Source organism: Dryas octopetala, chromosome 1 (assembly GCF_963921425.1).
Source record: "Dryas octopetala chromosome 1, drDryOcto1.1, whole genome shotgun sequence".
In the NCBI taxonomy this organism is placed as follows: domain Eukaryota; kingdom Viridiplantae; phylum Streptophyta; class Magnoliopsida; order Rosales; family Rosaceae; genus Dryas; species Dryas octopetala.
Window position 1 is genome coordinate 28368846 of NC_141366.1, and position 13560 is coordinate 28382405.

Consider the following 13560-nt stretch of genomic DNA (forward strand, 5'->3'; position numbering starts at 1 on the left):
TGAAAAACTATTGATATTTGGTATTTAATCCTAATTTTCTATACATAATATTGGTCCATTAGTTTTTATTTTTTTTTCACACATAACAGGCGCCGAGCACTCGGCAACCATTTTCGAGTGTTTAGTAGTGCATTTTTACTTATTCCTCAAACGCTGGTTTATCAGCTTTATATTAGGTTTTATTTATAATTTATATATAAATTATATTAATATATATATAATGCGGATATAGTCGAATGGTAAAATTTCTCTTTGCCAAGGAGAAGATGTGGATTCGATTCTCGCTATCCGCCCAGGATAATGGATAAATATGATATATTAAATTATCTATATTTATATATTTAAGTATTTAATTTAATAGATAAAGCATTAAGTATAGTTGACCGTGATAGTATAGTGGCTCTACTCTCCCTTTTTTCCTCCCACCCAAAACAAAAGAAAAATAGTAATTAATTATTATATATATTTTTTATATTATATATATGATCTCAGAGTTAAAACCTAACATGTTGCCTCCACAAACCTCATTATATATCATAGGAAGAGATGAGGTGAACACATACCCTATACTCTCAAAAAATAAAAAAATAATGACATTTCTTTGACAAGGCAATGGTCAAAGGGCTTTTTTTTTTTTTTTTTTTTTTCAAATAAAAAATGTTAGAGTGACTAAACTCTAATTTTTCCTAAATTTTATTGTCTTTATTATTAATTAGTTTATTTTATTTTTTTAGCCCAAAAGAGAGAATGAAAGAATCAACTAGCCCAAAAGAAAAAAAAACGAAAAAGGAAAGCCCAAAAAGAAGAATAAAAGAAGAGAGAAATGGCTCATTTGCGGTGACCAAAGTTGCAGCCCATGTGAGATCCCAGAAATTGGTTTATAATTTATTTTGGAGTAATTGTGGTTTATTGATAATTATCTTGTTAATTTGGAGACAATAGAATTTATCTGAGACATTTCGAGAGTAAATACATGAATTTGAGATCATAGAAAATAAGATTAATCAAGATGAGTTTATGGGATTTTATAGAATGTTTTTTGGACCTTGAAAGTGATTTTGGTTATTTATTTGGATTTTAAGTTATTTTGGCGGGCTATTGTGTAACGCCCCGAACCTCGAGCCCATAACACACTGAAACTTTTCAATTTAAACCCCTTTTCAAAGAATTAGTCATGCACTTAACATAATAAATAAATACGTTTAATAAATCAGAGTGTGAGCCCAAAAACATTTATATAAAATCACTATATAAAAACAATCACATAAATCAAAAAGAGTTCCACTGCCTCGTCTTCTCCCCATTGCCTCCTCAGCTTGCTTAACCTGCAAAACATTAACCACACTGCACCATATCCATGGTACACCGGGTCATTCAAACAAACAATCCGGTAAGCTCACTAGAGCTCGTATGAGTGAAAAGTGTAACGCCCCGAATCTTGAGCCCATAAACAATATGAAAACCTTGTCATTTAACCATTTTTCAAAGAATGAGCCATGCACTTAATATAATAAATAAATACGTTAAATAAATCAGAGTGTGAGCCGAAAACATTTATGTAAAATTTACTGTATAAAATCAGTTAAATCAAATTAAAATGGGTCCCACTGCTTCGTCTTCTCTTCACTGCCTCATCAGCCTGCTTAACCTGCAAAACACCAATAACCACACTGCACCATATCCATGGTACACCGGGTCATTCAAATAAACAACCCGGTAAGCTCACTAGAGCTCGTATGAGTCAAGTAACTTAAATAATAATCTCAATAATTCTTCTATTTCCATAATCAATAATAATCCACAATAAAATCCATAAATGCTCAATCACATAATGATTTCATCACCAATCATCCAAATCTCAAGATAAATCATAAATCCTCGTATTCAAATCAAATCTCATCAATAAATAATAATCATCATTCTGACAAATCAATTGCCTAAACGTCAACTATTAACCTCAATTTCGAATCATTCACATCCTAACTCATAACCTCAATGCATAATCCATTCATCATTTTCCATCCTCAAGATTTAAGCCTAGACTTTACCAAGTCCTAGCCAAACCAAATCCTAGCAAACATAAGAACGCAAGCACACAAAGCAACAAAACAAACTATCTAATTTCACTCACGTCGCTCTTTGAAATCCCCCTAATCTCACTCTTTGGAATCCCCTAGCTTTAAAACCTTTTCACAAATCCATTTTTGAAAATCATCTCAAATAAACCTCGATATACTGAAAAAGCAATGAAACTTCCAAGCGGAGAAATAACCAATCTGAACTGAAATTATCTTTATAACTGATATACCAAAACACTTGTACTTTAAACTCACACCATACTTATACCCATACTGTAGACAATGTCCTGGCCACAATCCCACTCACGGGCAGGCTCAAATCCTGGCCACAATCTCGTACGGAGGAGTCACTCTGCACGAGCAGGCTCGTATCCTGGCCACAATCTCGTACGGAGGGGTCACTCCGCACGAGCAGGCTCGTCCAATCAGTACTCGCATTTCCAACTCACAACATTCCACCCAAAATTTACTCCGAACTATGCCGAATCCTTCCGAAATTGGTTTTCGCTCATAAACCATCACTTGTCTGTCACTCGAAACATACCGACATTTCCTCAATAATTAATTCAATAATTTTGTATATAATAATTGCCTAATCATCAATCATTAACCTCGACTATAAACAATCCTTCTCTAATTTGGTGACTCTCCTCTAAGCAACTCTATAATTCCCAATTAATTTCTTCGCCTCAAATCCTCGTCAATTCATTCTTCTAATTCAAATCCTACACCTAGTCTTCTCTAACGTAAAGCAGCAAATCTATAAAACAAACAATTAAACCACGGTACTCAACAATATAAGCAGATAAGTTTCACTCACAGTTTAACTGCGTGAAAAGACTATAAAGCCCTTGGACGACAACACACTAGGATAACAAATCCGGCAGCATTACGGCATCGGGAATGCGATTTCCCGAGCCCGTGTACCTGTTAAGACCAGACAACCAAATAAATACACACAGAATTCACAATTACGCCACTGAACGACTGTAACGGGCGGCCGCCACCCTACACGGTGGCTGCCAGGCCAAGAACAGCACCTAAAACAATTCAAAACAACAACAAACCTTGAATTATGGTTTCTGGAGGTTCCGAAGAGGCATACCGACGAAGAAGACCACCCAAATCGCCGCCACACAAGGCGGAGCTACAGTGGCCGTGGCTGCAAAATAGGGGAATCGAAATTGAATCACAAATGGCTCAAGCTAAGAACACAGACACGAAGGAGACGTCGAGAGGAGCCAAAATGATACCTGGGTCGACGGCCAATTCTCGCCGGAAATGGCCGGAGAAGACGATCGGACAACAATCTTCGATCCGCCGCCGTTTGAGGTCATCGGAGCATGGGGTAACCACTGGGAGACTCGCCGTGGCCTGGGGAAGAGAACCCAGGTGGTCTAGCGCCGCGATTTGGCCGGAAAATGCAAATCGCCGGCGAGGGGAGGCTCAGCTGTTCCGCGCCGTTTCTTCGTCGTGGGTGATCGGCCCGAAAAATGGAGGCCACAGGGAGAGAGAGAGGAGGGAGGCGAGCACTGTGGGCTAAACACCCAGCCCAGCCACCGCCGGACGCGCCGCCACGCGCCGGTGGCAGGGACGGCGAGAGTGAGAAGCGAGAGAGACAGACGCGCGAGGAGAGAGAGAGAGAGAGAGAGAGAGAGAGAGAGAGAGAGAGAGAGAGAGAGAGAGAGAGAAATCTGATTTTTGGGTATTTAAAACCCCCTTTCGTAAAATTACAAGTGTGCCACTCACTTCACATGTCCGTATCTTTCAAACCGTAACTCCGATTGACGCGTGCCGCGTGTCTACGAACTCGTGGACTCAAGACCTTTCCAACTTGCCCAAAGTCAAAGACGAAAGTCCATTAGTTTTAAAAGTCAACTTTTGGGTCAAGACCAATTTAAAACAAAAATTAAAAATTAAACCAAAACCTTTTAAATTTCTAAATAAATTCTCAAAATCCTTAAAATAAATTCGCAAAATATTTAAAATAACTCCTTGAAAAATACGGGGTCTTATAAAAAGACTTAATTAACTAACCTCAATAAATTCCTCAATTTCCATACTCAAAAAATAATCCAAAATAACATCAAAACGTAAATTATAAATATCCAATCACATAATATTAATTTACCAATGATTTAGGCATCAAGATAATCAAAATCCCTCGTATTCACAATCAAATCCCACTGATAATAATAATAAGCATTCTGACTAATCAATTGCCTAGTCGTCAACTATTAATCTCAACCTTAATCATTCACATCCTAATTAATAACCTCAATGCATAATCACCATTTTTGTCCATCCTCAGGATTCAAGCCTAGACTTTACCAAATCCTAGCCAAACCAAATTCTAGCAAACAAATGTAATACAAGCACACAGTACAAACGAACATCTATCTAATTTCACTCACATCGCTTTTTGAAATCATCCAGCTTTAAAACCTTTTCTTAAATCCATTTTTTAATCATCTCCAAAACTGTAAATCGACCTTTGAAGAAAAATTAATACTCTCAAAATACTCCACAACTGAAACTTCGCGCCACACTAGTACCCAGAGAACTACTGGTCAGATACTGAGGTAACTAAGCTCGCCACATCCCGTGCATAGGCACAAGCAGACAGATAAGCTCGCCACTTCTCGTGTAGAGCGAATCGATGCACGGGCAGGCAGGTATGCTCGCCACTTCCCGTGCAGAGCAAATCAATGCACGGGCAGGCCGGGATGCTCGCCACTTCTGGTGCAGAGCGAATCGATGCACGAGCAGGCAGGAATGCTCGCCACTTCTCGTGCACAGTGAATCAATGCACGAGCATGCAGGTAACTAGACTCGCCACTTCTCGTACATTATATAGGACTAGCCATGTGGCCATTGAGTAGAGCAAGTTAGCATTGTAACCATTAATTGGACCAAGCAAGCATACATTACCCGTGGGAATCTTGCATAGAAAATTTGTACACCCATGAGATTTTATGCATGATAAGTTACATAAATCCATTGCATGAAATCTTGCATGCATTAGTCATGTCATTGTTTATGAAAATTTGCATGATAATTATAGTCACCTTTACATAAAATAATCCATTGCATAAAATAATCTATTAATTAAAGAGTCTATTAATTCATTGCATAAAATAAAACACACATACATAATTTGTGGACAAACACACACAAAATAAAATAAACATAATCACTCCCACAAATAGACGGGGGACATCGAAGGATGATAGGGTTTCGATCCAATGTGTTTGGTCCGGATGATCCCGATGGGTATTGAACCACAATCTCACTCTTTTTACTAAAAAAAAATGCCTTTGAAAATTCATCTAGGTGAGATATATCCATTTGCATTATTTTCATGTCTTCGGAGTACATTGTAATCTTATTAATTGTACTCTTCACATGCGTCCGCCAACTTCGCCATTTGTTGGGACATTGTCTCTAACGCCTCGCTCAAGCGTTGTTTGGCGATGTTATCTTGGGCCATCTTCTTGCATGCTTGCTTGAATTATTTTCTTCCAATTGGCTCTTTGAATGTATTTTGGGAAGGAGAAGCTTCAACCGGATCAGTGTCGCAATTAAGATCGACGTCCTCCATTGGTTATGATTGTGGCTCAAGATCGGTGAGTTCGATAGGTTGCGAATCGGTGACACCCACAAAGAAAAAATCTTTTAAAACCTCATAACATGCAATGGTCCTTTGTAAATCCTGCTAGCTCTTTTTCTTTAAACAAAATTATTGTTTCTCGGACCTTCAAATATAATTGATAAGATTAAGACATTAACATTATAAATTATAATGATAAAATATATATTTTGTAATTATTAACAATAAAACATTAATAAGCTTACTCGGTCGACCTCAGAGAGCCCACTTTGCCTACGTTTTTCAACTTGCTTAAGACAAGAATGATAATACGTAACTATCTTCTTGATTCGGTGCCATTTGCGCTTGACACTCTCGGTTGAACGTTCACCTAACACCTCACCAGTAAGCTCAACATACTTTTCATGTATTCGGACCCAAAATACTTTCCGAGTTTGATTGCCACCAATGATCAGATCTTTGGAGATATGAACAAAAGCATGACATAGGGCTACTTTTTTATCATTGGAAAAATGTGGCCCTTTTTTACTCATCTTTGATGCAAAAACAATTCACAATTTGTGGAGAAAGAAATGAATACTACACTAAGCTCAATAGGGGTAATACACAAATGTAAGGGATGAAATGTGGTGAAAATAACATGAGAGAGTGCATATATATATATATATAGGATTTGTAAAAATGTTAAAGTGTAAAAAACAAAAAAAGGGTTGGCACCAACAGTCAAAATTCAGACCGTTGCAATGTGCTGTTGCAAAATTGGTAGGGATCGCTCGGCAAGGTAGGGATCGCTCGGCTAAAAGGTGTGCTCGCGTAGGCGCTTGCCAATTAAATTTCAAAGCGGTTCCTACCCGGTCTCACAGTGTTTCGGTTCTAGGGAGGTCATTTGGAAATTCATGTGTCAATTTTTTAACTTGGCTATTGATAAGTCAGTTTAATAGTCAATTATTGACCCTCCATTGCAAACATTTTTTCTTCCACAGTGTCAATATATTGAATTGACCTCCCCTATTGACCTTGCATTGCACATGCTCAAAGTGACATATAATATATTTATAAGGTTTCACTTACTTTAGTCCAACAAATATAAGTACTTTTATACCTAACCCTAGTCATATGATTTTAATACCTATTATAGACCCCATGTTATAGTTTGTATATGTTTATTGTAGTTTATAATACTATATAGTTTATAACTTTATATAGTTTATAATACTATATGGTATAGGCTAGGGTACAGAGTATACTAGTATAGGTTTAGAATTTAGAGTATACTAATATATGGTATAGGGTATAGAGTATAGTAGCATAGAGTTTAGACTTTAGAGTATACTAGTATATGATATAGGGTATAGAGTATACTAGTATAGGGTATAAAGTATATATACTAGTATAAGGGTTTAAAGTATAGGGTATATGTATAGGGTTTAGGATAGGGTATAGGGTTTAGGGTATTAATATATAAAGGGTTAGGGTATTGATTATGTTTAGGGTATAGGGTATTTAATAGGGTTTGGTTAAATTTAGGGTTTAGGGTTTAGAACAATAATTTTATATCGTAAAATAAATTTCAAACACAGCCCACAAGATAGAAGAGCAAACATAAACACCTTCACCACTAGATCACTAACTGCTTACGTAATAGATGTTCAAATAAATATATTTATAATAATACTACATAATAAACTGAAATTAATACTTGTAATATATTAGATGATGGGATGTACATTAAAACCCGATAACTTTCTTTTCTTCTTGATTAGTTTTTCCTCTCTTTCTATCTTTATCTCTCTCTCTCTGTCTCTGTCTCTGTCTCTCTCTCTCTCTCTCTCTCTCACTTTATACCTCAACCTTCGACGAAGTAGCCCCCCCACCACCTTCACTGCGTCGCCACCTCATGATCCTTCAGTTCATGAGCCACTTTCTTAGTTCTTTGATCTCCATGTCTTTCCTTCTCGCATATCAACAAAAAGTTTCATTCCTTTCCAATTTTTGTGTTCAAAAACTTCAAATTACCAATTTGTTATTGTTGCAATTTTTTTATTTTTTTTGTTTTGGACTGTATAATTTATAGAATTTTGATTTGAAAAGCCATATTGTCATTGAATTTTGATTTTTCATATCATTCTGAAACTGTTACTGAATCAAACCGATCTCGGTGGTTTCATATTCAAATCTTAAAAATTGAAATACCGTCATGTCCCATTCTGGCTTCCTATTTCGGTTTTGGGGTCGGTAAGTGGTCCATACTAAATCGTCCCCGTACTGTACCCACTCTAGAAAGTACATGATCAAAATTGCAAAAAAACAAATATACAGGATCAATGTAAAAGTTTTGTGAAAGTACATAGACCAAAAGTGTTATTTAGCCTTAAAAAAAATATATCAGTTGCGGATTTGGGTTCAATTATCCATTACCCCGTCAATCACTCCAATAATGACAATTAAAAACTGACAGCTGCAACAAAAAACTGATACTTGAGCTGAGTAGTTGAGTCAGACACGTATAACAGAATTGTACCTTAATTTCCTTGCTACTCGTCATGAGTTCATTTGTTTGTGCTTCAAAATTTCTTGATGAAAAGTCATTGGGTTCATACTCCGTCAAATTCACTAGGCTTCAACTGAAGCAAACGCTCCAGATTTGCTGGGGCTCAATGGTTAAGTGGACTATATATATATATATATATTTAAGCTAAGCTCTCATCTCCCTCTTCTAGGAAAAAATAAATTGAAACTTTGTCCTTAAATTGGTTAATATTATTAGTCAATAGAGTATTATTTAAAAAACCAAAAACATAAGAGTAAAAGTGAAATAATGATCTAATTATAAGGACTAAACTTTTATTTTGGCCACACAAAGAAAAAAGTCTCCTTCTCCTTCATATAGATAAAGTATTGATCAAATGCTTAGTCACCGATCACCATTTACTAAGTCTGCTCTAATTTTATTTCATTATTAATTTTTAGAAAAAAGTCTATAAAATATATATTGATAAAACATAGAAAAAAAAGTCGGCTCTAATTTTATTTCATTATTAATTTTTAGAAAAAAGTCTATAAAATATATATTGATAAAATATAGAAAAAAGTCTGCTCTAATTTTATTTCATTATTAATTTTTAAAGACTCACCGATCACCATCGTATACAACTATACAAGTAATGATTAGTCAATTGATAAAATGGCACATGCAATAATTAAGAATTTAGTAGATAAAATGAATGATAATTATGAGTTATTTTATTTGGACTATTGACATAGCACTTAGATATGTCTCACATAAATAAGTCATACTTTTATTAGAGAAGTACTCAACAAGTTTACCAACAGTACATTTAACTTTTTTTTCCAAATACAAGTAAAGATGCTTTTAACTAACTAAAAATATTATTAAGTCTGAAGAAATCTAAGCATATCCATTTTAAAACTAATTGGTAATAGGATGAGTAGTCCAATCCCTTATAAGTAACTATGTAAGGCCTTACATTTTCAATCTGAGATATTTCTTTTAACACGTCCTCACACGTGTGGCATCACTTAAGCCTAACACATGGACAATTCATATTGAGTGACGTGGATGCACGTGTGACTGTTGGACATAACACGTGGATAACCTAACTCTGATACCATAAAGGAATCTAGGCATTTATCCTAAAATCAATTGGCAATGAGAGAAGTAGTTCAAACCATTATAAACCACTATACAAGACCTTACATTTTCAATGTGAGATTTTTCTCTTAACAAAGTCGTCCAAAAATATTGTCCGATAAATCCTTAGTCAATCCAAATATGAAATGAAACAATATGAACAGATTTGAAATGCCCCAAATCAAACGGTACCATGCATGAAAGATTATATATGGCTCAGATCAAATGGATATAATAAAGAGAGTTGCATTATACTCTAAATTAAGCCATCTAGAATCAGACCACTTTCAAATGATTGTCTTTTAAACTGACAATTTGATTGAAGGTTCAAACTTATTTAACAGTTTCTAGCAGCCTCCTGTAATTAGGCCAGAGGCCAAAATCCTAGTCCACTAATTGTAAGTACTTGAAGATACATATACACGTCTACATGACTTTGTGGAAATTGAAGATATATATATATTACAATTGGCTGGGTCAATTTTAACCCACTTATAGGGAGAAACGGGTCGTCTCATTCAATTGACTAATTATTGATCTGGACCAATCCCTCAAACTTAGCCCATTTGCTGGATTACAATCCAAGACTTTTAATATACGCACATGGACCTCCAGCAGTAAACTTCTAGTTCTGGACCATCTGGTTCAGTCTAAGCCTACTAAATTGGATGCATATGAACCCATCTAATTTTCAACAAGCAAATTCGAATTGTAGACAATGAAGTACTTAGCATGCAAAATAGGATCCTCTACCCATCTCCCATCTCTTTAGTACTAATTTTGTGTTTCCATTGAAAAGAACAACTTGGTTTTGAAATTTAAGGATTAAACATTTTGGACTTCAAGTTTAGTATTTAAAATTTATAATAGAAAGATTTTGACACCTGTCCTAATTTTATACGTGTGTGGCTCAGGTGTCTTGGGTATCAGATTTTGATGCAACAGGCAGTCATATTGACTGTCATTAATGTTATTAGTCCATGGAGTGATTGACGGGATAATGAGTAATTGGAAATTAACAATGGTTGGTTTGGCACCTTTCTCTACACTCTACATACAATACCCCCCCTGCCTATATATATGAATATGGTGTAAGGGTGTGTTTGTGTAGTAAAGATTTATTGAGAGATAGACTTTCTTACTTAAATCCTCTACATGGACTTTTCCTACACATCATTTAGAAAAACCTCTATGGCTTCCATATTGCTGCTACTTGTACTGTTGATGCCTGCCTTGCAAATAACAGGTCCCTCTTTCATTCTGTCTCTACATTTCTATGCCATTATTAAACCACAGATTATGATTTTGTTATATGTTTTCTTTTTATGGCTTGGAGAATATAATTGGGAAAATATGTTATATGTGTTGTTAGATTGTAAATTTAGATCATTGATTTGGTAGATTAATGCAATTAATCAAAAACTATTATATATATCTAGCTTTGTGTTGAGACTGATGTGAGGATGTCACCAAGGTTATTGCTTCAACCATGTTTCCAAGTTACTCCGGTCTTGGGCAGCAGAGTCAAGTGAGGCAACTATTTTGGACCCACCCTCAAATATTGAGAGCCTCTAAATTTTATAGACCCTCATATATTATGTTAAGAGAAAATTACAGATTTGGTCCACTTATTTTATACCTAGTTCAATTTTGGTCCACGATCTTTTTTAAGTTCTGTTTTGGTCCACTAATTGTTTCATTTGTTCAATAAAGGTCCAGATTTGTGACTTTAAATCTTTTGGGTTGTGTTTTCTTCAATTATAATTGAAGTATAAGTTATATTTCATCATTTCTTAGTCATAAAAACAAATTTGGAGTATTATAATCTAAAAGAATTGAGATTTGGTGAAATTTGAAAAATTGGCAGTTTTGGGTACCCTACTTTAGGGTCAATTATCTTGAGTTTTAGAACTCCAATTTGAATGATCTTTATATGGTTGTAAAGAAGAAATGCATAGCTTTAAAACAAGTATATATTTGCTGAATTTGGGTGAGATTTGATAGGGTAAAAAGCAGGCCAAATTTGAGAAAACAAATCTGGACCTTTATTGAACAAGTGAAACAATTAGTGGACCAAAACAGAACTTAAAAAAGATTGTGGACCAAAATTGAACTAGGTATAAAATAACTGGACTAAATCTGTAATTTCCTCTTATGTTAAATCACAATAATATATAAAAAAACAATTTTTTTGAGAGCCTTATATATTGAGAGCTATATATGGCTTTTCTTTTCTTTTTTTGGTCAAATATATGGCTTTCCTTTTCATGTATCTAATTTGGAGGATCGATCATCCTCTAAAACTTTTCTTACACAAACTTTACCGTACACATGATGGTTGAAACATCTCAACCAGTTCATGGAAAGAATTGCTCCTCATCAAATGTTTGATTCATATACTTATTCAGGTGCACAATCTGTTGGTGTTTGCTATGGACGAAACGGCAACGATTTACCTGCTGAAGGAGAAGTCATTGATTTGTACAAATCCAATGGCATTGGACGGATGAGGATATATGAACCAAATGATGCAACTTATCAAGCCCTTAAAGGTTCCAACATAGAACTCACAGTCACCATCCTCAACAACAACCTCCAAGCTCTCACTGATGCAGCAGCTGCAACAGATTGGGTCCAGAAGAACGTACAAGCCTACTTGCCTGATGTCAAGTTCCGGTACATCGCCGTGGGGAACGAAGTACACCCCGGGGATGCAGAGGCCCAGTACCTTCTGCCTGCCATACAAAACATTCAGAATGCAATTACAGCAGCCAATTTACAGGACCAAATCAAAGTATCAACAGCAATAGACACAACCCTTTTGGGCGTTTCATACCCTCCTTCAGCTGGGGCATTTAGTGATCCTGCAAACTCATTCATCAACCCAATCATCACCTTCCTAGCCAACAATGGAGCACCACTTCTAGTCAATGTGTACCCCTATTTCAGCTACACTGATAACCCTGCAGAAATAGACCTTGCCTATGCCCTTTTCACTTCACCAGGGGTTGTAGTACAAGATGGTAGTAATGGGTACCAGAACCTCTTTGATGCTCTGTTGGATTCTCACTACTCGGCTCTTGAGAAATCAGGTGCACCCAATTTGGAGATCGTTGTATCAGAGAGTGGTTGGCCTTCTGAAGGTGGTGATGCTGCAACTGTTGATAATGCAGGCACCTATTACAAAAATTTGATCAACCATGTAAAGAGTGGGACTCCCAAGAGGCCTGACCGAGCTATTGAAGCCTATCTTTTCGCCATGTTTGATGAAAATCTCAAGGATGGGAAAGAAGTTGAGAAGCATTTTGGGATTTTCTCTCCTAACAAACAGCCCAAGTACCAGCTCACCTTTGGGTAGATAAGAGTGTTCCTTGCGCACGTTTGGTTAAATAAGAGTGCCTTGTGCCCATGCCATATATGTCTTCCCCCTGAATGTCACATGTGCCACCATATATATTCTTCTAAATAATTCAATAAAATAAGAATGCACAATGTTATTATCATGAATTTGTTGTAAATCTATTATTATGTGTGACTATTGCTATAATTAGTTGTACGGGCATTGTAACGACCCGACCCAAATTTTCACTAGAAATTTAAATTTTTATTCAACTATGTTTTTTTTAAGAGATTTTTTTAAGGTGTGGAATTTCATTTTAAACATTTTGAGATTTATCTGGAAAATAAAAAGGGGTTTCATTTATTTATTTATTTTTGTTTTAATTTAAGCTTGACCAAAAAATTGACTTTTAAAATAAAAGGGCTTTTGATTTTGACTTCGGGTCCGTTAGATAGGTTTCGAGCCCACGATTTCATAGACACGTAGCACGCGTCGATCCGAGTTACGGTTTGGAAGATACGAACATGTGAAGTGAGGGGTAATTTTGTAAATTTATAAAAGTGGGTTTTTAAATACCCAAAATCAGAAAAATTTTCTGATTTCCCTCTTTCTCCAGAAAATTCTACACACTTCTCCCTCTCCCTTTATCTCTCTCTTTCCCCGCACTCTCTCTCTCGGTTTTCCTCTCCCCCGCACCCTCTCCCCTGCGCCATCACCCAGCCACCACCCCTCACCGTCACCGGCCAACGCCCCAGGCACCGACCACCCCTTGCCGACCCAGCTTCACCGGCGAGACCCCCCTTCGCGACGCCGACCTCTCTCTCTCTCTCTCTCTCTCTCTCTCTCTCCTGCACATCTCTCTCTCTCCTCTGCGCGCGGC

The 13560-nt window shown here is 36.3% G+C and overlaps 1 protein-coding gene across 1 annotated transcript; it reads left to right on the forward strand.

The window, feature by feature from the left end:
• The first annotated feature begins 10422 nt into the window (after positions 1-10422).
• On the forward strand, positions 10423-12843 carry LOC147299526 (glucan endo-1,3-beta-glucosidase-like). The gene is made up of 2 exons (XM_086234556.1): positions 10423-10586; positions 11749-12843. The coding sequence occupies exons 1-2, from the start codon at positions 10496-10498 to the stop codon at positions 12696-12698; spliced, it is 1041 nt and encodes a 346-aa protein (XP_086090682.1). The 5' UTR covers positions 10423-10495; the 3' UTR covers positions 12699-12843.
• Positions 12844-13560: the final 717 nt, after the last annotated feature.

Excerpts from the sequence above, each read along its gene's own strand:
- LOC147299526 (XM_086234556.1), top strand. The coding sequence starts at position 10,496 with ATGGACTTTTCCTACACATCATTTAGAAAAACCTCTATGGCTTCCATA. Across the intron at positions 10,587-11,748 it reads GCCTGCCTTGCAAATAACAG|GTGCACAATCTGTTGGTGTT; the intron begins GTCCCTCTTTCA and ends ATACTTATTCAG.